Source organism: Camellia sinensis, chromosome 10 (assembly GCF_055761805.1).
Source record: "Camellia sinensis isolate YWXY chromosome 10, ASM5576180v1, whole genome shotgun sequence".
Taxonomy (NCBI): Eukaryota; Viridiplantae; Streptophyta; class Magnoliopsida; order Ericales; family Theaceae; genus Camellia; species Camellia sinensis.
The window spans coordinates 30,120,050-30,147,315 of NC_138970.1; the positions used below are offsets into that span (position 1 = coordinate 30,120,050).

The 27,266-nt window shown below is 40.0% G+C and overlaps 2 protein-coding genes across 3 annotated transcripts; one reads left to right on the plus strand and one right to left on the minus strand.

Annotated features, from left to right (window-relative positions):
* The first annotated feature begins 6,212 nt into the window (after positions 1–6,212).
* On the plus strand, positions 6,213–21,927 carry AMT2 (ammonium transporter 2). Its single transcript, XM_082891223.1, has 4 exons — positions 6,213–6,923; positions 7,277–7,562; positions 7,750–7,853; positions 21,259–21,927. Exons 1-4 carry the CDS (start codon positions 6,300–6,302, stop codon positions 21,694–21,696), a joined length of 1,452 nt encoding a protein of 483 aa, XP_082747349.1. The 5' UTR covers positions 6,213–6,299; the 3' UTR covers positions 21,697–21,927.
* Positions 21,928–21,966: 39 nt separating this feature from the next.
* Positions 21,967–26,717, minus strand: BAG4 (BCL-2-associated athanogene 4). 2 transcript variants are annotated; one of them, XM_028212120.2, is made up of 5 exons: positions 25,996–26,717; positions 24,718–24,971; positions 24,500–24,622; positions 24,278–24,424; positions 21,967–22,343 (listed from the first exon to the last, which is right to left on the minus strand). In XM_028212120.2, exons 1-5 carry the CDS (start codon positions 26,207–26,209, stop codon positions 22,146–22,148), a joined length of 936 nt encoding a protein of 311 aa, XP_028067921.1. In that variant the 5' UTR covers positions 26,210–26,717; the 3' UTR covers positions 21,967–22,145. The 2 variants fall into 2 exon arrangements, with proteins under 2 accessions (XP_028067921.1, XP_028067922.1); XM_028212121.2 differs by having other exon boundaries at positions 24,739–24,971; positions 25,996–26,380.
* Positions 26,718–27,266: the final 549 nt, after the last annotated feature.

Below are 27,266 nucleotides of genomic sequence, written 5' to 3' on the forward strand. Positions count from 1 at the left end.
AGCATTTCCCTAGTTATTTTAGTGAGAAGATTTTGATTATTTTGCGATAAAAATTGTTCCACGCCACTTCTCAGATAAAATAGTCGTATTTTACATTTTACTTTTGTTAATTTTGTTTAATGTGCTTTTAAAGTAAAAATAAAAAATAAAAGGGTTTTTTAAGTTCTGCTGGATTGAATGAACTCGGAAAAATATATATATATTAAAAATCTACTGAAAAAGAAAAAGTCAAAAATAATTGATTTTTTCGGATTTTTTTACTGAATTTATTAAGGATTTTTTTCAATTTAATATATATATATATATATATATATTTCTACACCAGACGGATCTAAAAAATTAAACTTTTTGACATAATTTAAAAAAAAAAATTATCATTAAAGACAAAAATAATAATAATTCTTAATTAGATGGCAATGCCGAGGAATCAAGCATGTCTTAAAAGTACACAAATCTCATCTTCAAAACTGAAATACATTTCAAATAATCAAATTTATGGAGTGAAGTAAAAGTGTCAAGCATCTCTAACCCATTACCTATATCTTCATATTTGAAGAATTTTCACCTCTAACCCATCTTCTAAAACCATCTCCATATGACCATCTTCAACCCATTCTCCATTTATTCATTTTTGAAAGATTTTCATCCCTAACCCATTCTCTAAATCCATTTCTATTTAGAAGGATGATGGGTTGATCCTCGAAATTTAGAGGGAGGATAAAAAATAAAAGATCACCTCCAAAACACTATTCATTTTATATTTTGATTATATTACAAGTAACTTTTAATGAAGTAAATTTAAGTTTTATAAATTTGGTATCATTAAAACGAGTGAGATCATACTTTTAAAATGAGTATAATATTAAATATACTTAACAAAAATTTGAAATTTAAATATTTTTCAATGAACAAAAATTATTCACTTTTTGATGAAAATATTTTGGAGGAAAATCTTTAGAGAAGAAAATGATGATTTGTGGTTGAAGTTTGGGTGAATAGTGAGATACTCTATATTCATTTTGGAATTAAAAAAAAAATGTATTTTCATGCCATAATTAAGAGTGCTAGGTTGGAAATGCTCTTTAAGAAGAGGATGGATTGATTCTCCATATTTAGGATTAGTTTAGAATGTTCTAAATAAGTGTACTTTTTAACTTTTTATAAAAATTGTATAAAAAAGTAAAAATGAGATATTGATTAATGTAACCCAAATAAGTGCAATTATATAAGAAGGCCTCCATAACACTATTCATTTTCTTTAAATATCCAACATCCAAATTTGTAACCCTTCAGTTGCTTTACCAAATGTTTGCCTCCAAGCGATTGGCCTGTGATGAAGATTCTCTAGGCAAAATTGACAGTTTACAATTCAATTGGTGTAGTTTGGCATGGACCTGTATAGCCTTTGACAGAGTGCTCTATGGGCGACCCAATACAGAATTGGACTTCATGCTTGTGCAAATATATGGGCCTGTCCAGCACTAACTTGTTCTGGTACCAGCGTGGTGCGGCCCGTGTGGGTCTGTTATTCAGAATTGGAGAATTCAAGCCTGCACTTAAAATGAAAATACCATTTATAGATAGATATTTTGTATTGTATGATTTTTTATTTGTATATCATTATTCTGCACTAATGCTTGATGAAGTTGGCTGATGCTATTTTCGATCGGCTAATCATATCTCTAAATTTCTTAGTTCCTGTTTATTATATACTCATATTTATTTGATTATGTGATAATTTTCAAAACTTCAAAATTGACCCACATTGATTGATTATGAGATTCAATGAAGAGATGAGCTTTATCTCATAGATCTACAAAACATAAAAAATAAAAAATACTGTCAATGCCATCCAATTGGTTGTTTCTGATCAGAGAATGGTCCAATGATCAAATTAGTGAGTTTTTTTATAAGGGAAAAGCTGAAAATCAAGAAGAGTGTTGCCGCGTGTGAAGAGAGTTGAGGTGCACCACCATGTAAGAGTAGTTTCATGGTCGATACATTACTCCAATTGTGTATTTGATAGACTTCTTAGTTAGATTGAGTCAATTATTTTAGTTTAGTTAGGTCAAGCCTAAGGTTATTTTGGACACAGTTGAGAGAGTTAAAATTGAATAAATTTCCCATTAAGGAAAATTTAGTTATAAACTCCTCCTAACTTCCTTTTCTGGTTAAAAGGATAAAATAAATTTAGTACTTTTAAAACCTCTTCATAATTATAAAATCTTGTATGAAGGATAAAATTTGTTATTTGAATATTTTATTTGATCATTATACCCTTTGTTTCTTCTCTTTCTTTTACAGCAATCTCTCTCTTTCTCCACCAATTCGACGATTGTTTATCACCTCCACCATTTTCATTGTCTACTAGGACCCACCATTTTTAAAGTCCAATCACCACCATATTATATTTGATATCTATGAACTCATATTTATAAAAAAAAAAACCCCACCTTAGATTTGACAGAAAAATGAAAAATCGAGATATTACAATAAAAAATCAAGAGTTTTTTTTGTTTGTTTGTTCATAAATCTCAAAGTAAAATTTGACTCTTGTTCGTTCACTTAATATGTAATATGTTTTCTGTAACAATAAAATTTTACTCTGATTAACAACATGTTGATCTGCTTAGCGACAATAAAATTTAACTTTTTAAAATTTTTTATTATAGAGTAAAATTTTACTTTAAATCAGAGTAAAGTTTATTATGATTCAAAATAAAATTTTACTTTGAAACAAGTTGCGAGGATAGCTTTACAGGAGAGTATTGTGTCGTGAACCTGAGTAAAATTTTATTGTTCAAAGAATAAAGCATCATGAGAAAAAGAAAGTGAGATAGAGAGACAGAGTTCGAAAACATAGCATCATGAAAAGAAGAAGAATAAGAAGAGAGAGAGAGAGAGAGAGAGAGAGAGAGAGAGAGAGAGAGAGAGAGAGCATAAATGGTGAGTGACATACACACATACATAGAGAGAGTACGAACCATCAGAACCAGAGAAAGAGAGTGAAGGATCTCATATTTAAGGTTTGCGAACCATCGCAAACCGTCATTTTTCGGCGATAACGACTGTGAATGATCTCAAATCTGAGATTGTGGATGCAACGAGTAATGGTGGCAATAAAGATGGTAGAGAAAGGGTTTCACGGTGAACGGCAGTGGAGCTTGTAGAGAGCGGCAATGGTGTTGATGGAGAGCAACAATGATAAGAGTGAGACAAAGAAAAGAGAGATTGAAATGAGAGAGTGATTACAATATGATACACACACACATATATAAAGATATTATAGTAAAATAAACAAGTTTTAAAATACTAAGGAAATTTGAAATGATTTATATAATTCTTGTCCTTTTAAAAGACAAGTTAGACACTGAAAGTGTTTCACCAATAATGAAGGCATTAAGGCATTATTTATCAAAAAATGACCACAATGCTTACAATAATGCTATTTCTTTTCTTCTAATTCAAACTGTGAAGCTCCAGTTTGATTAATATTTGGCATTAATAACTTGACTTAGGTCTCGTTTGGCAAATGACTTTTTTAGTCAAAAAGTTAAAAAGTCAAAAAAAAATTAAAAAGCCAACAATCCATACCAAAAAGTCAAAAATTATCTTTTCTCTCTATTTTTTGCACATCTTTTTGTAAAAAGTCAAAAAGTCATCCCAAACATACTAATTTTTTTTAGCTCATATTTTAACCAAATAGCCAAAAAAGTTACTAAATTAGTCTATTCCCAAACGAGGCCTTAGGTCTATTTTAGCAACTAACAAAAAAAAAATTATTAACTTATTAGTTTATTTAGGTCATATCACATTTCTACTTTTATGCACGTTTAAAAAAAAAAAATCATTAAGTAAAAAAAAAAGACATCTTAAAATAGGTCTTAGTTCATACGCAACTCTCGTAATTAGCACAACATTTAAAATTATTTGTTAACAACAAAACATTGGGAAACATTTTGTAAGTGAGCAAAATTTTGTTCAACGTGGCATTTTTGTATTCCCATAGCAGATTAGTTTTCGTGGTAGGACAGTACAATGGTACCTTGATTTGAAAATTGAAACTTTATGAAGCAATTGTACATGCATTTGACTTAGAGCACCAGACAGAAAGAGAGGATAAGAAAACAAAAGAAATTAATGATCACAAGGAAGAAAAACATGGCAGCTGAACATTGAAGGTCTTCATTCTCATAGTTTCTTGGCAGTTTCTTTTTGAATAGTATATGTTCGAGAAGATTTTGACTTGCCTAAAATTAAAAGTTTGGATGACAATCTACGTTTCCCCACTTCAATTCTTTAGAGATTTATTATTTTATTTTATTTAGGAGAAACATAAAATATCATGGCATAATCATTTGTTCATCTAATTTATCTATGCATGTGTCACATATTTGTTCACCTATTTACATATCTGTCTATATCAACACCAATTGGCAGTTGTTGCCATTGTTGACCCCCTCTAGCGAATTTCCCGACAATCAAGTGTTCGTGAGTAAAAATGAAAAAATACTTTTTTTCAATATAATAATTTATTTTTTCACCAAATAATTTCACTAATTATGATTTTACAACTAAATCAAAGCAATCCTCAGACATAGCAATGTTGTACACTCGTAGAAATAAATTTGTCAATAATTTTCAAGTTGTAAACCAAACCGGAGATTTTTCACGCGAACTTTCGTTGCTCCGCCACTTCCTCCTTATTCCTAGCACGACTTTTTGACTTTCAAAAATGCCCATCAACGTATGAATTCGAATGAGCCCACACCATTACCAACTCCTCCACTCATCATACTTTCTTCACCTGTTTTTTTTTATTTTTTTTTATTTTATTTTATTTCCACACACACCTACCCATTATACATTACCAGAAATCCATTCAAAATTTTCAAAAAAAAAAAAGGAAAGCTAAAAATATATGGATGTCACAATTTTTTTTATTATTTTAAAAATACTCATGACAGTTTAAAAACAAACATTGTCACTGTAAAAAAAAAAAAAAAAATCAAAATTTTAACTATTCGCATTTTTCCTTTTCAATCACATGTATTTGCGGCAGCAGTTAATCTATACTATATATTAAGTAAAATGAGAGTTTTTAACCTTCAAACCCTGTGGAAGCTTCCATATCTCATTCTGAATTTTCTAAATTTTTTATTTAAAAAAAAAAAAAAACTCAGCATTTATTGATTTGGTCAAAATTTCATGATCAACATTTATTAACTTTTTTTAATCCACATGTCTTTCCATATGCCTACATTTATTGATTTGGTCAAAATCCTTTGATCAGCATTTAAAATCCCCTCATACAAATAATTATAGATACAATCCGTGTATAGTTACTGCAGTACCCTTTTCAACTTCTCTCATACACTATGATTAGTGATAAGATTATTAAATTATTTTTATAAAAAATCTATACTATATATTAAGCAAAAATGAGTTTTTAACCTCCAAGCCCTGTGGGAGCTTCAATATCTCAATCTGAATTTTCTAAATTTTTTATTTAAAAAAAAAAACTCAGCATTTATTGATTTGGTCAAAATTTCCTGATCAGCATTTATTAATTTTTTTCAATCTACATGTCTTTCTATATGCCTGTATTTATTGATTTGGTCAAAATCCTTTGATCAGCATTTAAAATCCCTTCATACAAATAATTATAGATACAATCCGTGTATAATTACTGCAGTACTCTTTTCAACTTCTCTCATACACTATGATTAGTGATAAGATTGTTAAATTATTTTTATAAAAAATCTTAAAAAACATAATTTATATATTAAAAAAAATCTAAAACAAATATAAATATCTATAATTATCTTGTGCATAACACGGGTGATAGCCTAGTACTATTATAAAGAAAAGTACTTTCTTAACATTTATGTCTCTTATTTTAGAATTTTTTCTAAAATAGCCTTATATCATTTATATAGATAGGTATACTCTAAATTAAACTTTTTTTATTTTTTCAAATCCCTCAACTTTTAATTATTTTAAATTTTAAATTTTAAATTCAATTATATAATTTTCAATTTTATTTTTTACAGAACCGCTACAGACCCCAGTGAGGTGGCTGGCCGAAACTCCAAAAAAAAATTAAAAAATAAAACAATTTTTTTTTTTTTATCTAATCACCGCCTGCCACTTCACTGGAGGTCGACCTCAGTGGGAGGTCCGAAGCATTAATCTATTTTTTAAAGTAAAAAGATCATAAATGCACGCATCACGTGCGCCACTACTTCTAGTCCTCGTATATATACATGTGAAAAAATCGAAGACACACAAAAACCACAATGGAAGTCCCAAGAGCATACTCAGAACACCTCCCAGCAGTCCCAGAATGGCTAAACAAAGGCGACAACGCATGGCAAATGACAGCATCAACTCTCGTCGGCCTCCAAAGCATGCCGGGACTGGTCATCCTCTACGCCAGCATCGTCAAAAAAAAATGGGCCGTAAACTCAGCCTTCATGGCTCTATACGCCTTCGCCGCCGTGCTCCTCTTCTGGGTCCTCCTCTGCTATCGCATGGCCTTCGGCGATAAGCTCCTCCCATTTTGGGGCAAAGCCGCCCCCTCTCTCGGCCAACAATTCCTCGTCCGCCGTGCCGCCGTGCCCGAGAGTGCTCACTTTGAGACTCCCATGATTGAGCCTTTTTTTCCGATGGCGTCGTTGGTGTACTTTCAGTTTAATTTTGCGGCGATTACGATGATTTTGTTGGCAGGGTCGGTGTTGGGGAGGATGGATATAAGGGCGTGGATGGCTTTTGTGCCGATGTGGTTGGTTTGTTCGTATACTGTTGGGGCTTTTAGTTTGTGGGGTGGTGGGTTTTTGTTTCATTGGGGTGTTATTGATTACTCTGGTGGTTATGTCATTCATCTTTCTTCTGGAATTGCTGGTTTCACCGCTGCCTATTGGGTAACATTCCATAATTTCCCCATCTTTAAAATAAATAAATAAATAAATCCATAATTTATCTCCTTTTCAATTTTTTTTTTTTTTTTAAATGATGGTGCATTTTTCAGTTGGGTTAATTACATTGAGAGACCCTTTCAACTATTAGTAAATATTATTTTATTTTTTCATTATTTAATCTGTTTATATTGACTTTTCAATTATAAAATTATCTCTAAGTCTTTAACACATGTAAAATTATTCCTCGGGTATTTAATATTTCAAAACACGTTTTTTTATTAGAAATGCATCGAATTATGTAATTAATTTCAAAAATATCACTGACGCGTCAAAAAATTTCGCATGGGCGGCATTAGGTTGGGCCGAGGTTGAAGAGCGACAGGGAGAGGTTTCCCCCAAACAATGTGTTGTTGATGCTCGCGGGTGCAGGGTTGCTATGGATGGGTTGGTCGGGTTTCAATGGTGGCGCACCATATGCAGCGAACATCGATTCATCAATGGCTGTACTAAACACAAATATATGTGCAGCGACGAGCCTTCTCGTATGGACATCGCTCGACGTTCTCTTCTTTGGAAAGCCATCGGTGATCGGAGCTGTTCAAGGCATGATGACCGGCCTCGTTTGCATTACTCCAGGTGCAGGTATGTGACAAAGAATTCGCTTCTTATCTCTTAATTATCTGACGAATGTGAATTTACATTGTTCGCTCTTAATTTATGTGAATAATGTTATAAGATATTTCGAGATTATTCAATAATTATTCATTAAAAAAATGAGTAGAGAATTTCATAATTATTAAATTGGAGAAGGGGGGGTTTTGAATTGCAGGAGTAGTGCAATCGTGGGCTGCGATAGTGATGGGTATACTATCTGGTTCCATTCCTTGGGTCTCCATGATGATTCTTCACAAGAAGTCTTCTTTGCTACAGAAGGTATTATTATTATTATTATGCTTTTTAATATCACAAAGTTTAGGTAACCAATAACAGAATGTACAGACGTAAGTAAGATAAAAATTATTGTAGAATGTAAAGATGTGAGATAAACACTTAGGAGTAGGTATATTTTTGTCTTACATCTGAATATACTGTGTATAGTTATTTTTGTGATATTTTAATCAGCAATGGTAGAGGGCCACAATTTTTGTGGCTCAAATGGCTCGAAATTGTCAAAACGACGTCGTTTTGAGTACAAAACAACATAAAAATTGTCAAAACGACATCGTTTTGACAATTTTGAGCCATTTGAGCCACAAAAATTGTGGCCCTCAAACATTTTTCTATTTTAATAGTCGACAATGCTACGTAGCTCAAATTTTGTGGCTCAAAAGTGGCTCAAATGGCCAAAACGACGTCGTTTTGAGTACAGAACAACATAAAAATGGCCAAAACGACGTCGTTTTGACCATTTGAGCCACTTTTGAGCCACAAAATTTGAGATACGAGACATTTCCCTGTAATAGTCCTCCTCTTAGGATGTGTTTGATAAGAGGATTTAATAAATAAAATGAAAATGAAAAGGGAAATACGAAGAAAATGAGAAAGAAGTGTGTTTGGTTTGAGTTTTTTGAATTAAATTTTTTAAAAATTGAATTTTTTGGTTTTCATATTCTTTTGTTTTTAGTGAATATTTTTTAAATTTTAAACATTTTTTTTACTTTTTTAAGATGTACCTTTGTTAGATGTATCTAAAAAGTAAAAAATTTGTGAAAAAATATTTTAAAAAATTAATAAATACATAAAAATACAAAAAATGTACTTTTTTTGTATTTTTGGTATTTAGTGAATTTTTAAAAGATTTTTTTTACAATTTTTTTTACTTTTTAAGTGTATTTATGTTAGGTGTGTCTAAAAAGTAAAAAAATTGCTTAAAATATTAAAGAAATTCAGTTTAAAAAAAAAAACACGAAAAACAAGAATGTAGAATTTTCTAAAAAGTGTTATTTGAAAAATGAAAACAAACAAGAATAGAATTCGAATTCTAAGTTATTTTTGGTTGAGTTGAAATGAAAAAAAATAAAAGAGTCTAAGTGAATCAAAAGATAAAAAATAGGATTATATTTCTTCTCACTTTTCTTTTTTCTTTTCTTTCTTTTTTTTTTCGTGTATTTTCTATTATAACAAAGCAAAAAATAAAATTACATTTTTTTTTTATCTTTCCTTTTTTTCTCATCAAATTCTCCGATCAAACCTAAATGTGTACACTTGACCAACATAACGCACGCAAAAACGGGAAACATGCAGTTACAAATATGTCTATGTTCAATTTCTGTGATTTTTAACTTTTTCTATTTGAAAAGTGCAAGTAAGGCTAGCTGCCAGTTCCCACGGCTTTAGCCAGGTGTCGGAAATTTTGACACAATACATAAATACATTAAAGATGTTACAAAAAATGAACGGGTTAAGACTTGATGATATAGTAATAATGGTAGGACGGGTTGGATTAATCTATGCTCTTTAAATCTAATATTTGAATGATCAAACTCATCAGAGAACCTGCACATGAATTCAACGAGGAACAGGGAGTCTCCCAGCGAACCCTCCAACGAGCAAATTAGAGAGAGAGAGTGGAGTATGTAGATAGATTAGAGATAGAAAGTTTAACTTTCTTTTTGTCTTCAACGTCTGCTTATATTCTTTGGTAATCATTTCGTTGTCCCTTCTGACCTATCACCTTAGCCAAAAGTCTATGTTGTAACTTACCTTGTTCAAGGTGAGGGTGTGCTATCCCGACGGAGAGGTGTTGTCGTAATAAATGCTGTGAGGGATTGCATTAGTGGCGATGTGCAGTGGCAAGAACTTTGCAGATCTTTGTCTACTGATGTGGCTTGTTCTTTATCTACCACGTGTCTGAATATCATTGGTCCTTCATGTCATGTTAACTTTCAGCCGTGTTTGGCCTTATCAGTTGGGTTATGCATTGAGCCCTAAGTGGTAGGCTTGGGTTCTTCATAGTGGGTTATGGGCTTTATGAGCCTATCCACGTCAGTAGTCCCCCATTCCCAAGTGCAGCTTTAGTCCAACGAAGGGAATAAATAGTGAAAGGAACGGCTGACTAGAAGTGGCTGAGTGGAGGGACTGACTGTAAGGAGGGCTGACCATGAAGGGTAGACGAGCGGGGGGACCGACCATGAGGAGGGCCGACCGCAAAGGGTAGCCGAGTAGAGGGACTGACCGTGAGGAGGGCCGACCATGAAGGGAAGACGAGCGGGGGGACCGACCATGAGGAGGGCCGACCGCGAAGGGTAGCCGAGTGGAGGGACCAACCATGAGAAGAGCCGACCGCGAAGGGTAGCCGAGTGGAGGGACCGACCATGAGGAGGGCCGACCGCGAAGGGTAGCCAAGTGGAGGGACTGACCATGAGGAGAGCTGACCGCGAAGGGTAGGGCGACGGAGTGCGGGGCCCGAGAGACGGCGGGTCACGAGACGACTGGAAATGGAAAAGGAGGCAGTGAATCGTGTTCGTACACGTGGCAGCATCTGGTGGGGAGAAGTCAGGCGTTGGGCCAGGAGTGAAACGATAGGTCATTATAGGGTGTTGAAAAGACAGTGTTGGCAGTTTTTTGAAAAATTTTCAAACTGGCGAAATTTAATAGGGACCCTTGGAATATGGGCAAACCTTGGGCCTTTGGGATTACTCGCCTTACCTATCTCTTCGCAAAACATCAAAACATTCCCAGCGTAAACTCCTTCGTTGCCAACGATACACCCCTGCAACACTTCTGGAATTTTCTTGCGTCCGCATCCGAAGCTATTCGAAGACATACAATAGGGATGGCACAAGAGGAAGCAACCACCGCAAGGGTTGATCCCCTAGGGGATGATGATGCGGTGGACCTGGTAGAACGATATAGGAGGGAGAGGCAAGTGGAGAAATCAGGGGAGCCAGCGGGTTTAGCTCGTCCGTTGACGATGATAGCGGCTCTGAAACCAATCAGCCAGGCTGAGCCAGATCACTGGCATACGAAGGCTGACAAGTCAACCGTTACAGCAAAGGAGTTGGAGGGTATACGGAAAAAATACTAGGTGCCTGAAGAAATAGAGTTGATGTTACCGACAGCAACGGAGAGGCCTTCCGATGCCCGGCCGTGGGAGTTTGCCCTATACGAAGAGACATTGAAGGAAGGGTTGAGGTTGCCACTTCCACAGGTGGTAGTGGATGTCCTCAACCAACTGGAAGTCGCGCCAGACCAACTAATGCCCAACGCATGGAAGATTGTACTGGCCTGTGCAAGTGCGTGGCCGAAGGCGAACGAGGGAGCAGCCATGACGGTGGACGAGTTTTTTGCCTGCTATAAGGCCTCGGGCCAGCAAGAAACTTGGGTCACTTTGCAGGCGGCGGTAGGAAGGGGTTTGGTGGCGGGGTTGCCGTCATCAATTAAAGGATGGAGGCCGCGGTAGTTCTACGTATCTACGAACGACGGAGTTGGAGTACGCACGGTGTAGAGGGTACCCACCAAGTCTATGGAGCCAAAGTTGGGGGCTGCAGCGGAGGAGAGGGTGAAAAAGGTGAAAGCATGGAGGGAGAAGGAGGGGGTCAGATGGGACGACCTCGTTCAGCCATCAGCTTTGTGCCGCCGCAGGATTAGGCCCTCAGCCGACCGTTGGGGATCTGACACCGGCAGAGCTTGAGGCGAAGAAGAAAGCGCAAGAGGCGGAGGACCGGGCCATTTTTGCCAAAGCCAATAAGTTCAAGGAAGTGCAGTTAGGCCCGCCACCAAAACCGGTCGCGAGGAAAAGAATCCGACCGCGCCCCAAGCCGCTGGAGGGAAAAGACTTGGGTAGTTTCGAGCCACGACCGTCCCCCGTTGATCCAGTGAAGGAAAGGGCAAACAAGGAGGGGAGGTCTTGAAGAAGAAGAAGAGAAGGGTTGCCCCTGAGGGGGTCTCAGATGCGCATGGGTTGAAGAGGGCGAGAGTGGGCGGTGAGGGCACTCCAATGGCGGAGGAAACAAGGGAGAAAGGGGTGGAGGCTACTCTATAAGAGGTCGTCGTCCCAGAGGCGCAGGGGGAGAAGAGCCAAGGGGTCTTAGAAGAAGAAAGACCTGCGAGCGCCCTGGACCCCAAGGTGCAACTAGAAATTGGGTCGACTGACCCTAAGGAAGTGATGGAGCAGCAGCCCAATGGGGGCCCTGCGCCCCAAGGAGAAGAGGCCAGGCTGACAACTGCAATCTACCACGCTCGTGCCGTGTCTGGGCAGCTGGAGGGAGAAAAAGGCCCAGCCAGGGCGGCTGCAGATTGCCTTGTGGAGATTGTTGACGAGGTAGTCGTGCGTTCAATTTCCAGGTTCGATGAGGCTGAGCTGCTAAGGGGGTTGTGCTCTGCCCAAATAGAGGTAACCACCTTAGCAAGGGCTCTGCTGAGAAAGGCGGCAACTGCGAAGGTCAAGTTGGAGGAGGCTAAGGCCCAACTTACACGTTTCAAGAAGGAGAGTGCAAGTTAGAAGAAGGCTGCGCGAAGCGCGTGTGCCAGGGGTTGGCAGGAGGCTGAGAAGGTAAAAAAGATGGAAGTATTGGCGATCATGTAGGGCAATGTTGCCGACCGTGCCCATGTTGAGCTGCTGGCGGTCAGGTTAGAGCTAGAGGACGAACGCCGCAAGGTAGTGTCACTCGAGTTCCAGCTGGCTGGCGAGCAGAAGAAGCTGGGGGATGCCCAAAATGCCTGCACGCTCGCCACTGAGCGGTTTGAAGAGGCGATGATCAACAATGAAGAACTGCGCGCCCAACAGATCAAAGAGAAGGATGAAGCGGACGTGAAGATTGCTGGGCTGCAGAAGGAGCTGGAGGATGAGCGTGGTAGGGCGATGGAGGAGAAGGCAAGGTTGCAGAAGGAGCTGGAGGATGAAAAAACCAAGGCAGCCTCTGAAAGAATAACATACCCTGATCTGTGCGTTGCAGCAGTAGAGCAATTCAAGGGGTCTGCTGAATTTCAGATGGCAGTCGATGCCGCAGTCGCCAGTAACTTGGCAAGGGAGGTGTCTCGGGGGCGGGTCCATTGGGAACGACCGCTGGGGGCAGGACTGAAGCAGAAGTTATTGAGAGCTTCCAGCGGTCGGACTTCTAGAAACACGAAATGGCTGAGTTTTGGGACAGTGGTCGGAAGCTGTTCAAGCGGAAGGCAGAAGAACTGTTCCCAAGCTTGGACCTTAGCGGTGTAAAGATTGATGAAGACGACGTGGCCCAGACCCCCCTAGATGAGGGCATTGAAGAAGAAGCCCTTCTTTTAAGTGAGGAAGAGTGATTGGTGTGAACAGAGCCTGTACTTAAAGTTTGTTTTGTGTTTTTTTTTTTTTTTTTTTTTTTTTTTTTGAATAACTGTAAGAAACTTATGTACAAGTTTGTGAATAAATAAAATTTTGAGTTGTTGTCATGCTACTGCTTTTGTTTGCGCATCTGAAGTGAATGAGAAAGGCGACTTGTATAAGGCTTATGTGTAAATCATTGTGAAGTGTAAAATGAAAGGAAAACTCAATGTAAAGTGAAGTTTAACGTGTAAGAAAAATTCGATGCATAGTGAATGTGGGAAAGACTCAATGCAGAGTGAATTTTAACTTGTAAAAATTCAATGCAGAGGGAATGTGAGAAAAACTCAATGCAGAGTGAATTTTAATTTGTAAAAATTCGATGCAGAGTGAATGTGAGAAAAACTCAATGCAGAGTTAATTTTAACTTGTAAAAATTCAATGCAGAGGGAATGTAAGAAAAACTCAATGCAGAGTGAATTTTAACTTGTAAAAATTCAATGCACAGTGAATGTGAGAAAAACTCAATATAGAGTGAATTTTAACTTGTAAAAATTCAATGCAGAGGGAATGTGAAAAAAACTCAATGCAGAGTGAATTTTAACTTGTAAAAATTCAATGCAGAGTGAATTTTATGGATGTCGACCCAGCGAGGAACGAGACTGATTTGGAAAACGTTGGACTGGGATGTGACTAAGTATGGCCACTATGCTTATGATCATGAAGGCGTAATGGTGGCTTCGGCCTGGCTGGGGTTTGAAGCAACTCACTCTGGCGGGGCTCTGCATGTTCAGTCTGGCTGAGGCTTTAAGTGACTCAGTCTAGCCGAGCTCTTTATGCTCAGTCTGGCTTGAGGCTTTTTGTGGTCAGTCTGGCTGAGGCTTTAAGTGACTCGGTCTGGCTGAGCTCTTCATGCTCAGTCTGGCTGAGGCTTTTTGTGCTTAATCTGGCTGAGGCTTTAAGTGACTTGGTCTGGCCGAGCTCTTCATGCTCAGTCTGGCTGAGGCTTTTTGTGACTCAGTCTAGCCGAGCTCTTCATGCTCAGTCTGGCTTAGGCTTTTTGTGACTTGGTCTGGCCGAGCTCTTCATGCTTAGTCTGACTGAGGCTTTTTGTGCTTAGACTGGCTGAGGCTGCAATCAAAGCGTTATTGGAATACCACAGATAACTGAAATATAAGCTTGCTGTCATACAAAGTGTAGGCTCATGGAGTCATAAATTTACACCATATGAGAAGAAAATGAGAACATAGATTGTCAAAAAGAACATACAACATTTTGGACGATACAAAAATACAACTTTTATTGAAAATAGCGTTTCAAATGTTCAGCGTTCCAAGGATAGGGGAGGTCTCGACCTTCCATGTCCTGAAGTTGATAAGTGCCCGGACGTGGTCTGGCCTTCACAACGTAAGGTCCCTCCCATTTGGCTCCCAGTTTGCCTTCAGTCGAATTTTTGGTGGCAAGAGTTGCTTCTCGCAAAACAAGGTCCCCCACGGCGAACTCCCTTGGTCGGACTCTGCGGTTGTAATGTGTTCTCATTTTCTGTTGGTATGAGGTCTGTCTGACTGCGGTTGTTTCTTGGAGCTCTTCAATCAGGTCTAGGTCTGCCCGACGCAGCTCTTTAGTTAGTTCTGGATTCGGATGTAGAACCCTTGGGGTAGGAAGACCGATCTCCACTGGGATGACCGCCTCGGCGCCGTATGTTAAGCGAAAAGGGGTCTCCCTAGTGGGAGTTCGAGCGGTAGTGCGGTAAGCCCAAAGCACATTTGGTAGTTCCTCAGCCCAAAGTCCCTTAGCAGCTTCCAACTTGGTTTTGATGATCTTCAGAAGAGAACGGTTGGTGACCTCAACTTGACCATTGGCTTGGGGGTGACTTGGGAAAGAGAAACATGGCTGGATCTGAAACTCTACACAGAATTTACTGAACTTGGCATTATCGAATTGTTTGCCATTGTCGGAGACGATGGCTTGAGGGATGCCAAACCTGCATACGATCGACTGCCAAATAAACCTGGTTGTGTTTCGCTCGGTAATGGTGGTAAGAGGTTCTGCTTCAACCCATTTGGTGAAGTAATCGATGGCGACGATGGCGAATTTGGTTTGGCCTCGGCCAGTAGGAAGTGGGCCAACCAGGTCGATCCCCCATTTGGCGAAAGGGTAAAGACTGCAGAGTGTGATCAATTCTGCAGAAGGGGCGTGAGGGATGTTGGCAAAACGTTGGCACTTGTCACACTTGAGCACAAAGTCTGTCGCATCTTGATTGAGAGTAGGCCAAAAATAACCAATGCGAAGTATTTTATGGGTAAGGACCTGCCACCGGAATGATTGCCACATATGCCTTCATGGATTTCTCTCATCACGTAAGTCGCTTGAGCATGATTGAGGCATCTGAGGTATGGGCGTGAAAAGCCCCTCTTGTACAAAAGACCATCGACGAGAATGTAATTGGACGACCGGGCCCTGACTTTGGCAGCCTGCTATTTGTCCTCTGGTAGCTCTCTCGTTGTCAAAAATAGAAATATGTCGGATGCCCAGGGGATAGGTTCATTTTGGAGGAAGTAAACTTCTTGCTGGTTGGGGGTAATGGCAGGGTGGGCCAGGTAGTCGAGGCGGACACCATGGCTGAGGTCAGACTGGTCTACAGAAGCCAACTGAGCCATCTCGTCCGCCTTAGAGTTTTTCGCCCGAGGGATGTGTTTGATGTGGAAAGTATTGAAGAGGCGGATAAGGAGGAGTGCTATATCCCTGTAAGCCCACATTGTGTCCTCCTTGGCATTGAATTCCCCCGTAATTTGTCCAACAATGAACTGGGAGTCGCTGAAACCCGGATGTGGCTGACACCAATATCCCTAGCTAGGCGGAGACCTGCTATTAATGCCTCGTATTTGGCCTCATTGTTTCTGGCCTTGAACAAGAAACGGAGAGCACATTTGAAATAACCACCCTCCGGGAAGGGTGAGGATGAGGCCAGCCCCACTGCCTTCCCTGCGGGACGATCCGTCGACGTTGAGAGTCTAAGAGTGAGGGTCTTCTAGTTCGGTAGGAGTTTATGGGGGTGGAGGGGCCGTGGTTGGGGTAGGATTAGTGAATTCTAGAATGAAATCGGCGACATCCTACCATTTAATCGTTGTTCAAGGTTAGTAGGAGATGTCAAACTGGCTGAGTTCCACTGACCACTGCATGAGTCTGCCAGAGAGTTCTGGTTGCTGCATTACCTTCTTCAAGGGTTGGTCGGTGAGGACCACTATGGAATGGGCTTGGAAGTAAGGACGAAATCGTCTGGAGGCAGTGACCAAGGCCAAGGACAGTTTTTCTAACAGTGGGTAATTCTGTTCTGCTCCCCTGAGAGCCCGACTGATGTAGTAGACCGGCCGTTGGACAGAGTCATCTTCTCTGATAAGAGCGGCACTGACTGCGGTGCTTGACACGGCTAAATAGAGGAAGAGGGGTTCGCCCGTGATTGCCTGTGAGAGGAGGGGGGTTGGCCATACACTGTTTCAACTGCTGAAAAGCCTCTTCGGATTCGGTCGTCCATTCAAAAGTTTGCCGAAGAACTTTGAAGAAGGGGAGGCACTTATCCGTTGCGCGGGAAATGAAGCGGTTGAGGGCGGCCACTCGGCCAGTGAGTCTTTGAACCTCCTTAACCGTTTGGGGTGACTGCATTTCAACCAAGGCCTTAATCTTTTCAGGGTTGGCTTCAATACCCCGCTGACTGACCATGAAACCCAAAAACTTCCCAGATCCTACGCCGAAGGCGCACTTCTCTGGGTTGAGCTTCATTTGGTACTTTCGCAGGGTGGCGAAAGTCTCTCGCAGGTCGGTCAGAAGATCAGCGGAGAGTTTGCTTTTGACTAGTATGTCGTCGACATATACTTCCATATTCCGACCTATCTGATGATGAAAGACAGCATTGACCAAACGTTGGTAGGTGGCTCCAGCATTTTTCAGTCCAAACGGCATCACACGGTAATGGTAGGTACCTCAGTCGGTAACGAAGGAGGTGTGTTCACAGTCAGATGGGTGCATCAGAATTTGGTTGTACCCAGAGAAGGCATCCATGAAGCTGAGCATTTGATGACTGGCCGTGGCGTCAACCAGCAGATTTATGCGAGGGAGAGAATAACTGTCTTTGGGGCAAGCTCAGTTGAGGTCGGAGTAGTCGACACAGAGTCACCATTTACCATTGTTCTTACGGACTAGGACGACGTTTGACAACCATCTAGGGTAGTCCACGTTGTTGATGAATTGTGCCTCAAGGAGTTTGTCGACCTCTACAGCAATGAGAGTGTTGCACTACGGATGAAAAATGCGCTGCTTCTAGCGGTAAGGTCGGAAATGGGATTCAATGTTGAGGCGATGGGTTATGAATGAGGGGTCAATACCCGACATGTTTGAGTGGGTCCAAGCGAATACATCATTGTGCTCGATCAGGAGGGCAGTAAGGTCGGCCTTTGCCTGGGTGGACAATTGGCTGCCGATTTTGGCAGCTTTTGCCGAGTTGGCAGGGTCGATGGGAACCTCAATGAGCTCCTCAACAGGCTTCCCTTTGACCAGCTCGTCCTCATCTCGGGCGTCAAGTCCTTCAATGATCATGGTCTCCTTAAGCTTAAGTTCTTTAAGTGAGGCAACATAGCATTCTCTGGCCACAGTCTGTTCTCTCCTGACTGTGCCGACCCCAAGGTCGGTGGAGAACTTGACGGCGAGATAGAAGGTGGAGGTGATGGCTTGGAAGGCGTTTAGGGCGGTTCGGCCAAGGATGATGTTGTAAGCAGAGGGGCAATCGACAACAAGGAAGGTGAGCAACTTCGTGGTCTGCCGCGGGTACTCTCCGATCGTGATAAGAAGATCGATGGAGCCGATGGAGGTCACCCGGTCACCAGTGAAACCGACCAAAGGGATTTGGAGAGGAGACAGACTTTCCTCCCCAATCTTAAGCTGGTGAAAGCAGTTGAGGAAGATGATGTCTAAAGAGCTGCCGTTGTCTATAAGAACTCGTTTGACCTTGTAGTTGGAGACGAGGGCTAAAATGACGAAGGGGTCGTCGTGGGGGTAACGAATGCCTGTGCAGTCGGCGTCCGTAAAGGTGATAGGCTCGGTCCACTACCTGAGCTGTTTGGAGGGTTGATCCAACGTGGCAATTTCTTTATCTGAGCCTTGCCTTATTTTTTTGAGTTCTGCCCGTTGAGCTGAGTGAGATGGTCCGCCGCAAGCAAGTCCGTCGGAAATAACTCTGATTTCTCCAATAGGTGGGGCGGGGTTACCCTGTGCTCGAGGTTGCTGTGGGGGGTAATCATGGCCTTGGTTAGGTTGGGCTGGCTGCAGGGGAGGGGTGTGCCGGAGGTTGTTTCTGGGGGGCTTATTCTTCTACCTCTGCTGAGGGCAGGTGTCCGTGAACCGGCTAAGACGTCCTTGACGTATGAAGGTCTCGACCTGATCTTTGAGGTTGACACACTCATCAGTGTTATGGCCGTGGTCTTAATGGAAACGACAATATTTGGACTGGTCTTTCCGACCGGAGGGGGTTCGCGATGGTTGGGGCCATTTGAGGGGGTAATCCTGTTGGATCTGGTTGAGGACTTGCTCCGTGGGGGAGTTGAGAGGTGTGTACCGCTCAAACCGACCGGGCAGTCGCCGACCGGTCGGCTCGGGGGGTTCGGTCTGTATAATGCGGTGTTTGGTTATTGTACTGAGCATTTCTGGTTTCTGGGTCTTTTCACTTTTCTCGGGAGGTCAGGTTTTTTGTTGTAGGGTCTTGGCGAGCGGCTAGGGAATATTCTGCGTTCATGTATTTTTAGGCTTTGGAGAGTAGGGCTGCCATGGAGGTGGGGGGATTTTTAGAGAGGGAGAAGAGGAAATCAGACGACCGTAGTCCGGCCATGAAAGCCGTAAGGATGACCTTGTCATCGTTTTCCGCCACCTGCAGCGCTTCGGTGTTGAAGCGGGTAACAAAACTGCGCAGGGACTCCCCCTCGGTCTGGCGGATGTTGAGGAGTTGGGTTGCTGGACGGCGTTGGCACTGGGCTCCAATAAAATGGCTGAGAAAGGAGTCACTGATATGTTGGAAAGTGGAGACGGAGTCTGCTGGTAACTGGTTAAACTACAGCCGAACTGACCCCTTCAGTGTCACAGGGAAAGCTCGACACATGATCTCGTCAGGGAATGCATGGAGGATCATGAGGGTTCTGTAGGTCTCCAGATGGTTGACTAGGTCCGTCGTACCGTCAAAAGAGTCGATGGTGGGCATTTTGAACTTGGGGGGTAGAGGTTTGTCCCGGATGGAGGCGACAAATTGTGAGTTTGCTGTGGTAGAGGATTTATGCTGGATGTTCTGCATGACCCCTTGGAGTTGGAGCTTCATGGCTAAGAGTTCTGCATCCTAGAGAGGGATGTTATCGCCACCAGAAGGCAGCGGGGGTTGGACGCTATTGGCTTCCCCCTCAGGAGTTGGTGCCAGGACCGATGGATGCAAGGGTGGGGGGGTATATTCATGTTAGGAGGAGGAGGGTGCAAGCCTTACAAGTTGGGTGGATAGGACTGTGGGATAGTATGGCTCGGGGCTCATGCTTGGTTAGGAGGAATATCTGGTGGTGGTGGAGGGGGTATAGGAAGGTTTCTTTGGAATAGAGCATTTATCAGGGCTTGGTTTTGCTCAGCCATGCGGTTGATGCTGTTAGTAAGCTCGATGAAATACTGTGGTAGGTTATTTGGATTGGGGGGTTCAGTTTGGTAGTCGGCAGCATTTTGGTGAGAAGCCATGGATCTAGTCGTGATCATACACTTTGATGGGTATCAAGAAAGGGTTATTAGGACAGGGTCTTCGGCGATAATGAACACAACTGGCACAAGGAGCAAAGCGTTCCCACAGATGGCGCCAACTGATGATACAGTAATGATGGTAAGACGGGTTGGACTGATCCACGCTCTTCAAGCCTAATATTCGAATGATCAAACCCACCAGAGAACCTGCACACGAGTTCAACGGGGAACAGGGAGTCCCTCAGCGAACCCTCCGACGAGCAAGTTAGAGAGAGAGAGTGGAGTATGTAGATAGATTAGAGATAGAAAGCTTAACCTTCTTCTTGTCTTCAACGTCTGCTTATATCCTTTGGTAATCATTTCGTTGTCCCTTCCGACCTATCACCTTAGCTAAAAGTCTATGCTGTAGCTTACCTTGTTCAGGGTGAGGGTGTGCTGTCCCGACGGAGAGGTGTTGTCGTAATAAATGTTGTGAGGGGTTGCATTAATAGCGATGTGCAGTGGCAATAACTTTACAGATCTTTGTCTGCTGATGTGGCTTACCCTTTACCTGCCACGTGTCTGAATATCATTGGTCCTTCATGTCATATTGACTTCCAGTCGTGCTGGACCTTATCAGTTGGGTTATGCATTGGGCCCTAAGTGGTAGGCTTGGGTTGTTCATAGTGGGTTATAGACTTTATGAGCCTATCCACGTTAAGACTTTATACAAAAATCAATTATGATACAACATGATAACATGATAAATAAATAAGTCAAGTCCATGCCAACCAACTTAATTTAATGTAAAGTTGACACGAATAATTTGTTTAATGAAAGTACCCAAATTTTAATATTATTTTTACAAAGAGTTTTAATGGCATGTTTAATTTTCTATGTAATCTCATTCAATTGAATAAAAAAAATATATAAAATAAGATTTTATGGTGAATATAGTATTTTTGTTTTTTATTTAAGATAATATCATCTTTTCATTTGCTATTTTGAAATCAATTTAGTACAAATAAATAAATAAATAAATAATCGATTTTAGTTTATTTAAATTGAAGAAATGAAATTGAGTTGAAAAACATTTTTATGAATAATTTGATAAGATTTAAATTGTAGAGAATATATATATATATATATTTTCACAAGACTTTGTATTTTTTAACTAAAGGTGATTTTTGTTATTATTATTATTATTTTATTTTTTTATTTTATTTTTTAACCCGACACCTTAATAAAATGGCATGAGCATGACATGAAAAATTGAACGAGTTCAAATAGTGTTAAACAAAATTTTACACACGACAAATAGGACTCAATTCTCGACCTTGTTTTAACCGTTGTGATTATTAGGTGGATGATACCCTGGGCGTATTTCACACACATGCCGTGGCGGGGCTGCTAGGTGGCCTCCTCACTGGACTTCTAGCCGAGCCAGCCCTTTGCCGACTCATACTACCAGTACCCAACTCAAGAGGTGCATTTTACGGCGGCAATGGCGGCATACAGTTTCTGAAACAACTAGTGGCGGCTTGTTTCGTCATCGCCTGGAATGTTGTGTCAACGACAGCAATCCTCTTAACAATACGCATTTTTGTGCCTCTGCGAATGCCAGATGATCAACTGATGATTGGAGATGACGCTGTTCATGGAGAAGAAGCCTATGCATTGTGGGGAGATGGCGAGAAATATGACCCAACAAAGCACGGTTGGCACATGTCGTCGTACACGGAGCAAACAGCACCATCTGGGTTTGTCCATGGTGCAAGAGGTGTCACCATGAATCTATAGGTTGATCAGTTCTTCTATTTATACAGAATTCTATTTATACAGAAATCAATCATAGAACCAGATATACTCATGAGAATTGTGTCTAGCTGTGACTTTTTCTGATTCATTGCTTGCCCTAGGCATGCTTTGTACAAACAATTTTCGATATGGTAAATTCCATTTTGACTGAAAAAAAAAACAAAAAACAAAAAACAAAACAAAACAAAACAAAACATAGAAATCTTTGGCAAATCACTTGAATGCAGGAATGGTAACTCAGAAAAAGAGAGATTCAACAACACCAATAGATTCATAAAATGAAAGTAACAATTCTGTCCTTAAACGAGTAATAATATTGAGACCTGTACCAAAAATAACTAAATATGAAGTACATGCACATATTTAGTGTTCCCGGTGACTTATGTTCTGTATTTCAAGAGTTATAAATCCTAAAAGGGTATAAATACTACCTAATCGAAGCGTTCCCAATCTTGAGTCACTTCTGTAGAAGATGGAAAGGGTGGAGGGGCACTGAGGCTTCCCATTCCCGAGTCAAAGGTCTCCCATTTGGTTGTTACCGAGACAGCCTTGTTGTTGTTGCTGAATGGATTCGAGTTTCTTGCCTTCAGCGAGTCCACTTTATCCACCAAGCTCTGAACACGACGCACCTGTTCAGCAATTTATAAGTTGACGTAAATTTCCATTGACAAGATACAAAACTTTGAAGCTGTTTTAAGTTGTACTCCTAGCAGCTTAAGAACTTGTTTAAAAAATGCCCCAATCAATCTGATCAGAGATGTGCAACAAAAACTTGATACACACTTGGTTTTCCCATATTCCACAGTAATAACAATAGACCATGGTTATTGCCAAAGCAAACAGTGCATTGAACGCTTGTACAATACAACCCAGCAATGCACTGTTAACTTTGGCAATAGCTGCTGCCATAACAATAATAGTAAAAAAATGGATGGACAGATTATGTACAAAATTTTCTTGATCAATGAGGAAAGCACATCTCTCCATTTTATGCAACCAAAGAGCTAGGGAAGGCAAAATTAAAAGTCAGGCGAAATAGAAGAAAGATGCTAGGTGCCTAAAATTTGGATTCTGGTAAGGCATAATGGAGACCTAGACAAGGTTTAATCATCAAATTGAACTAGAAGGGGGTACGCACCATGGATGTCTTCTTCACCTCATTTTATTTCTTCTCTTATTAAGTACCTTTACATATCAAACTTTCTCACATTACCAAGGGGCAAGGCTTTAAAAGAACGAAGACCAAAACTGCTTATGTACCGAAATTGTTTCTCCAAGTAAAGCACAAGTTCTATTGTAAAGTAGATATTATCTTCCCAAATTAACTCTTAAAACCTGAACACGAGGGGGGCATAGAAATGGAAGGAGAATAATTGACTAATATCATGTAGAAATTAATGCATCTACACAAATAGATAGTAAAGCGATCATTTAAAACACTTCCAGCATTTTTCATTAACAAACTGGGATTTGGCTGGAGACTGAAACATTGATGCAAGACCATTATGATTTATGATATATGCCACAGGAAATAACCTTTTCCCAATGATTTACAAGTGGACAAGAGGGTAAAGAATATAACAGATCTGAGTACACCTAAAAATAGAGTTCTATTAGCTATAAATCAAGATGGGACTTCTATCCCACAGGCTTGGATCAGGTGGTGACATTGGGTTTGATAGGTCTTTGGTTCAAATTGCCTAGTTGATCAAACTTTTGAAATAAAGTAGGAATGAATATTTCAATAAAGTAATTGACAAGAATAATAGCAGAGGGGTACCGAGTCAAAATTAGGGATTCAGCAATATTGATGCTTTTTTACATCTCACTTAGAGAAGGAACAAACGCAAAACCTACATACTCTTCAGGACTATGAAATAGATACAAGTTAAAAGAATTCAAGTAGGTATCAACCAACTCCACAAAGTTATTACCCTTCAAATTCAAAAATCTATTTTAATTCCCTCTGTTTTCAACAAGGGCAACTCACAAGTCCCCAATCCCATAAGTGCACGTCTGTAAATTAGGTTGATTTTAACTTCTACCAGATTTAGATTATTAACATAGAAATTGAATCACTAAAATCAACAAATTAAGTCAAATTTTCATACATAACCTACTAAATGAATGCATTAGACGGAGGAACATACTTGCGCCAACTTTTACAGAAATGTGAGAAAAATTACATTTCCAATAGTGCTGAGTGGCCATATATCCAATAATGTCGGTGTTGGAAACCCAATAAGGGAAAAGCATAATAGGAAACCAAATAAGTGAAAAACATAAATTAAGTGTAGGAAACCAAGTCAGTGAGAAACAAAATTCTCAAAACAGTTAATGAATAGAATATGAACATTTTTGGACACAATATTACACGCAGCCATGCAAAATCTCGCAGTGAATTTTTGAACATCATACAGCAACAAATATTGGTCTGAAGCTCAATCAGATTCTGGCTTTAAGCAGTCTAAGATTCTAAATTTGACAAGCAGCATATCTAGAACGGAGAAGAAAAAAAAAAGAAGTAACAATAACAACAACCTCAAGGACGCTGAACACTAACCTGAAGCTTTCGTTGCACTTTCCCTTCTCCTTCAGCCTCAATGCTATCCAATTTCAGCAGCTGCCTCATTAGCAACTCACTCAAAACGACAAAATCCTTCTCTCCAACCTTGGTCCCACCATTCACAACTACTTCCAGAGCAGCCACCTACAAAAGAAAACGACCCAAATGAGTCTAATAGGACCCAGGCCAATACAGTGGTAGTGAATAAAAAGGGCTCACCTGTTCTGCAAGCTTATCAACCTCTTCCCTGACTTCAGCAACTGCTGCACAGGCTCTTGACAACTTATCACTCTTCACCTCCTCGACCTTCCTTTCTTTGCTTGTGCCTTCCAGATTAGCCACCTGTTATAAATAAATAAATAAATAAATAAATAAAAGAGCAGAACGAGTCCCCAGGGTACACGGGTAATACTGACAAAATAATAAAAAGGATCTACCTCTTCTGCAAGCTTATCAACCTCTGGTTTGACTTCAGCAACGGCTGGACAGGCACTTGACATTTCAATGCTTTTAGCCTCTTCATGCTTCCTCTCTTTTCTCGTTGGTTCTTGAATGAGTAACACCTTTGCATTGTCCTTCACACCCGCCATGTGCAAATGTTCTCGATCCTCTTTCTCCTTTCCTCTGAACAACAATCTTTGTTGATTAGGCTCCAAACTAGTTTGTTGGGCGATACACCTTTTCAGATCCCCTTCCATTAACACAAATCAAAATAAGCATAAAGCAGCTCCAAAAAAGACAGCTTAGATTTTGCTGTAATTAGGTTATGCTTCAATATTTTGCAATACTACAGATTTCATTCTCAATTAACTCCTGAACATCCCAGTACAATGATACATCCATTGTTGTGGTTTCAATATCTAATTCATACCACAGGGACGATATCCTAATACTTCTTTTGATTTTAATTCTTATACAATGTTTTATAAACTATTTTGAAAACAAGCATGCAAAACAAAATGACTCCATCACAATCAGTATGCATACACAGAAACCTATATTAATGACAAGTACAAAGTAATGAACACAGAAAATAAAATTAAAGTAGAACTTTATATATGAAAACCCTCTAATCCAGTAAATTGTAGAGGAGCTTAACAGGAGGAGGAATAAAAATAGGCAGAAAGAATCCAATTTAGAATCTCCCCATGAATGAAAAATAAAAAAGCATACCCATCACCCACATTATAGCATGATATCAAAAGAAGAAATAATGATGTTTCCAAATGCTCAACCCATAATTGAATACAAAATGTCTTATGTCTAAATCAGGTCAAATCCCTTTTTTCTTATTCTGCTCTCTCAAAGGTTATTTACTCATTCAAGCTAAACAAATTCATAACTTTTTTTTACTACTACATTCCATGTCAATTTAGGACCATATCCTCAATCCCCAAAAGGGACAAAACCCATTTGATATCTTGGAAAGAAAAAAAAAAAAGACCAATCCACATAAGCAATTTGAGAAGACTAATAAATTATTAAACCCCTAAAGTGAAGTACATATGTCTACTTTAACTACTTACATCCAAACATATAAACAAACACTAAATCGGCAGGAGTGAAATTGCAGGGAGAACTATAAAATTAACCGAATACCCAAAAAATTAACTCATTACTGAAACACTTTCTCGCCTTATTTTCTCTCGCACTTTCCAGAAACCCAAAGTTAAAAAGAACAAAAACCCAGAAAGAGGAAGAAGAAGAAGAGTTACCAAAAGTGGATTGAGAAGGAACAAAAAGGTCGAGCTGATTAGAACCATGAACGACCTTGACCTTGATTGTGGGTCCACCATCACCATGAAGATGATCGTCTTCGTTGTCTTCTCTCTTCTGTACAAGCATGCCTCCTGGCCTCACCTCCCACTCGATCTCCTCATTGTTGTTGCGATTTTCGGCCACTGTAACTCTCGAATTCGATCCTTTCATTGCCAAATCTCTCAGCAAAGTAGAATTGAGTAATTGGTATGAGCTAGAATCTAAAATGGGTTTAGGGAAAAAGATCAGAATACAAGTAACAACAACACAATCAATATGGAGGGTTTTTGTGTGAAAAGGGACGGTTGGTCGGCTTCGTTCCTGAATATTTATATTATCACGGGGGTTGGGAAAAGAATTTGTCGGTCAAATTAGTTAAATATTACTTTACGTTGAACTCGAATGTAAATATTACTTTACGTTGAACTCGAATGTAAATATTACTTTACATTGAACTCGAATGTACTATAGATTTTTAATTAATAAAAAATTATATAAAAATATTTTTTTTGAAAAAGACCTACAAAGGTAAGAATGATATTTTTTATAATTAAAGAAGACAAAATATATAAATTTATAGATAAAGAGATAAAATGATAATTATTAATAATCTAAATTTATTTGAGGATAGGAAAGCTAGAATGTACGGTTTACTAGAAAGAGAAGATTGTCTCCCGTACTCGGGCTAGTTTGGCATATACTAAATAAGTCAAAAAGTCAAAAAGTCACTATCTTATTTAAGTCACATCATCTTATTTAAATCACATCACCTCTCTAACACATCATATCAAACCCAACCCAAACCCAACCCAAACCCACCAATAAGTCAAAAAGTGCACTTTTTTAGGATATCCCAAACCAACCTATTGAGAGTTTCGTTTTAATTAGTTGAGTCGTTTATGCTTTAGATTGCTTGTGTACATTATTTATTTTTTTAAAAAAAATCAATTTGATATTTATAAATATATAATTTTTGAAAAATGATTTTTCCCTACAAATTTATCCTCCCGAACAGCCCGAAATTTAGAAGAGAAAGAGAAAGAGAAAGAGAAGAGAGGAGATGGCAGCTGCGACAGCCCTCCACCCGCCGTCACCTTTGCCCGATTGTCGCCTGCCGTCGCCTCCGCCTTTGCCTCGCAGCCCCCGCCTCTGCCTCTGCCTCCGTGCCCCACCCCCGCCTCCGCCTCTAGCCCGATTTTGTTGGCCCCTCCAGTTCTTCTTCTTCCTC